General features: G+C 38.2%; 1 protein-coding gene across 1 annotated transcript in view; it reads left to right on the top strand.

Moving 5' to 3' along the window:
• The window catches only part of COL25A1 (collagen type XXV alpha 1 chain), a gene marked incomplete at its 5' end in the record, with an annotated part of 779688 nt that overhangs the window by 693732 nt on the left and 83121 nt on the right, over positions 1 to 2835 (top strand). The window contains 2 exons of the mRNA XM_019521958.1: positions 1793 to 1825; positions 2000 to 2035. Coding sequence (XP_019377503.1) covers positions 1793 to 1825; positions 2000 to 2035 — 69 coding nt within the window. The remainder of the gene's footprint in view (positions 1 to 1792; positions 1826 to 1999; positions 2036 to 2835) is intronic.

Below are 2835 nucleotides of genomic sequence, written 5' to 3'. Positions count from 1 at the left end.
CCCTGCTAAAGTTCTTTCATTTTGAAACCAGCTGACCCAGTGAAGAACTGAGAACATGCTCTAGCTATAGCTTTTACTTTAATCCCATATTAATTTTCATTCTTGCATGAAGGTAGATTATAAACACTTTGTGTCTTATTTCCACTCTCTCTGGTATTATCCCTTAAAATGCTTAACTTACGAATGTCTCTCACCAGTTGCTTTGCTACTTTATAGCTATCAAAAGTCCTTGAGATTTCACAGTTGTACGTGCTTATGAAGGACAGCAGCATTATCACTCATACTTGTCTATCAAAATGAGGCAGCTCAGGTTTCTAGACATGAATCAACCTTTCAGAAAATTGCCTTTTGTTGTTTCTTTACACTCTAGAAAGAACTGCAAATAGCTATGAAAAGAAAATCTAGTCCTAATCCTCAAAAGGCTGTGAGCACAGGGCCTTACACCATTTAATTTATTACTGTATAATACTCAAAATAATATCAAAGAATGGGCTTTTAAAACATGAAATCATCACAGCCATTCATTCAGTCTACCATCCAATCATCAACAGGTAGTTTTTTATACCATGCTAATAATAATAATACCTAACATATGTGTTGTGCTAATACATCCAAAATACATTGCATGTATTAGCTATTTTACTTCTACGTCAGTAGCATACTTCTGTGCAACTTGAAGTTGACTTACTGTGATGTGATTTGTTAATTTTAATGACCAATCATAATTAATTCATGATAATTAATAATAAAGAAACATACATACAGCTGCTGGAGACAACTGCAATTCGTGTAGGCTTAATTTATTTAACTAAGTTGAATAATACAGTTTATCTAGTAAGGGGGTGATATTTAATTAACTTAGTTCTTCCATTCTCCGTTGCCATCTCATTTAAGGCAAACCACAGTAAAATATGACACAAGAATTTTCCAAAGCCTGTGAAGGTTACACACAGAGCAAAGAATGAAGGGCTGGCAGCAAGTACCTCTGGTGAAGCCACCAGCTGATTCTGTACCCTCCAGCAAGTTACCTCAATCAGACCCAGTTGGCCCAACTGAAAACTGCAGGGGAAAAAAAAAGGAAAAGCTTTTGGAAAGCTAGGTACTTCATCAGAACAGAGCTTTACCGGGAAAATAAATTACAAATGCTCTGACATTCTCCTCTTACTTACAACACTGAGCTGCATAAAAACACCAGGATAAAATGGTGAAGAGAAACTGAGGAAAAGAGCTAGTTACTGTGATGTGTCTTTATTAAGATAAACGGAGGGGTCACTGGGCTCTTTGAGACTGAATGTCATTAGCACAAAGGCTTTGTCATTTCAGGCCTGACACTTGCCGTCCATAGATGTAGACCAAAGGGATCAGTTATGCCCTTTGAAAAAGACAGCTAATGAGTTTTACTGTGCATCAGCAATCTGGAGATGTCAAAACACTGGGCATCCTTCCAGCTTTCTGCTGTACACCTATTTAAAATCCATATTTATTGCAGCAACTCTATTATTGCTTGAGAAACTTCAATAAAATGAATTGGTTTATTATGTTGTCAGGATAAATGGAAAGAAAATCCCTCATCTGCATTTCTTTGAAAGCTGGGTTGTTCCTGTAAAGAATACTTTTTGTCAATGGTCACATTGGTATGCAGTGTCTAAGAGCATATTAACTGCTATTGTAACTGAGAGGCACCTTGAGACTGTGTCAGGATAATTGTGTCCATATTGTTTTTTATATCTGCTTCATGCAAATCTATGTACATGATAAGCATGATCAATGTTCTTTGTGGATTTCATATTAGGGTGACCCTGGATCATCTGCCGCAGGAATTAAGGTAACTTACTGTTTATAATAGTGGCCAGCTTTGAGCAAACTTCCTGACATTTTAGACCACAATTAATGTTATTAATGTAATGTTCTTTTGTGCTCTTCCCCAGTCATGTTTCCCCCCGCCATTTGCTCTGATCTGGTATTTTATACATCTTTCAATTTTTTTTTTTTTTTTTAGGGAGAACCTGGAGAATCTGGTCGTCCAGGACAAAAGGTAACCCTCTGAAATTGTCCAGTGTCGGTTCTTGCTATTACACTTATGATGAAATCACATTTATATAGAGCATTAGCAAGGGTGCTTTTCTCCACATAATTGCTTATGCTGTAACAGCAGTGGATGCAAGATAGTGCATTTTAACAGCTTGCTAAAAGCCTGTCCACATTTTGTTCATGACCATTTTGTGTTTTCAAAACTGTCAGTAGAATGACACTGCCTATAGTGAAATGCGAGAATTAGGGTAATTCTCCCCTTTCTTATGGTTTTTACCACACTGGAAGTATGCAGTCTCTCTCTTTTCAACAGTCTGAAGCTAACAATGAATGGCTCTACTTTCTGCATACCAACAAGTTAACCTTGCATGTTTGACTAAGTACTGACCTTCAGGTTATAGTATTTTATTATAACTCATTAAGAAGAAATAAATAGTGACCTGAGGGCTGGAGGCACCCTTTCATTCATACTTGTAGGGAGGATTTAGATTGGTGGAGGCAGACACAGGATTTAGAAAGCTCTGCTGTATTCTTCCCTCCTGAAAAGCCCTTCTACTGGACAGTGTGCAGCCAGGACTTTTGAAGATGGGTAGTGAGTAGCCAGGGGTGCAGCTACTTTATATGCTGTGAAGCGTCCTGAGCCTACCAGATTTCCAGTAGGAAATTCACAGTGTCATCAATAGCATTAACTACCCTCCTGTGCCTTAGACCTATTTTTCCCCCACCAAAAATGGGTAGGACACAGCCGTAGGTGGGAGAGCCCATGACAACCTGTCATCTCAACATCTGAGGATACCCTGGGAT

Source organism: Gavialis gangeticus, unplaced genomic scaffold (genome assembly GCF_001723915.1).
Source record: "Gavialis gangeticus isolate Ggan-Ray unplaced genomic scaffold, GavGan_comp1, whole genome shotgun sequence".
Taxonomy (NCBI): domain Eukaryota; kingdom Metazoa; phylum Chordata; order Crocodylia; family Gavialidae; genus Gavialis; species Gavialis gangeticus.
The sequence above is the reverse complement of the archived record's forward strand: the minus strand, read 5'-3'. Positions and strand labels throughout refer to the sequence as shown.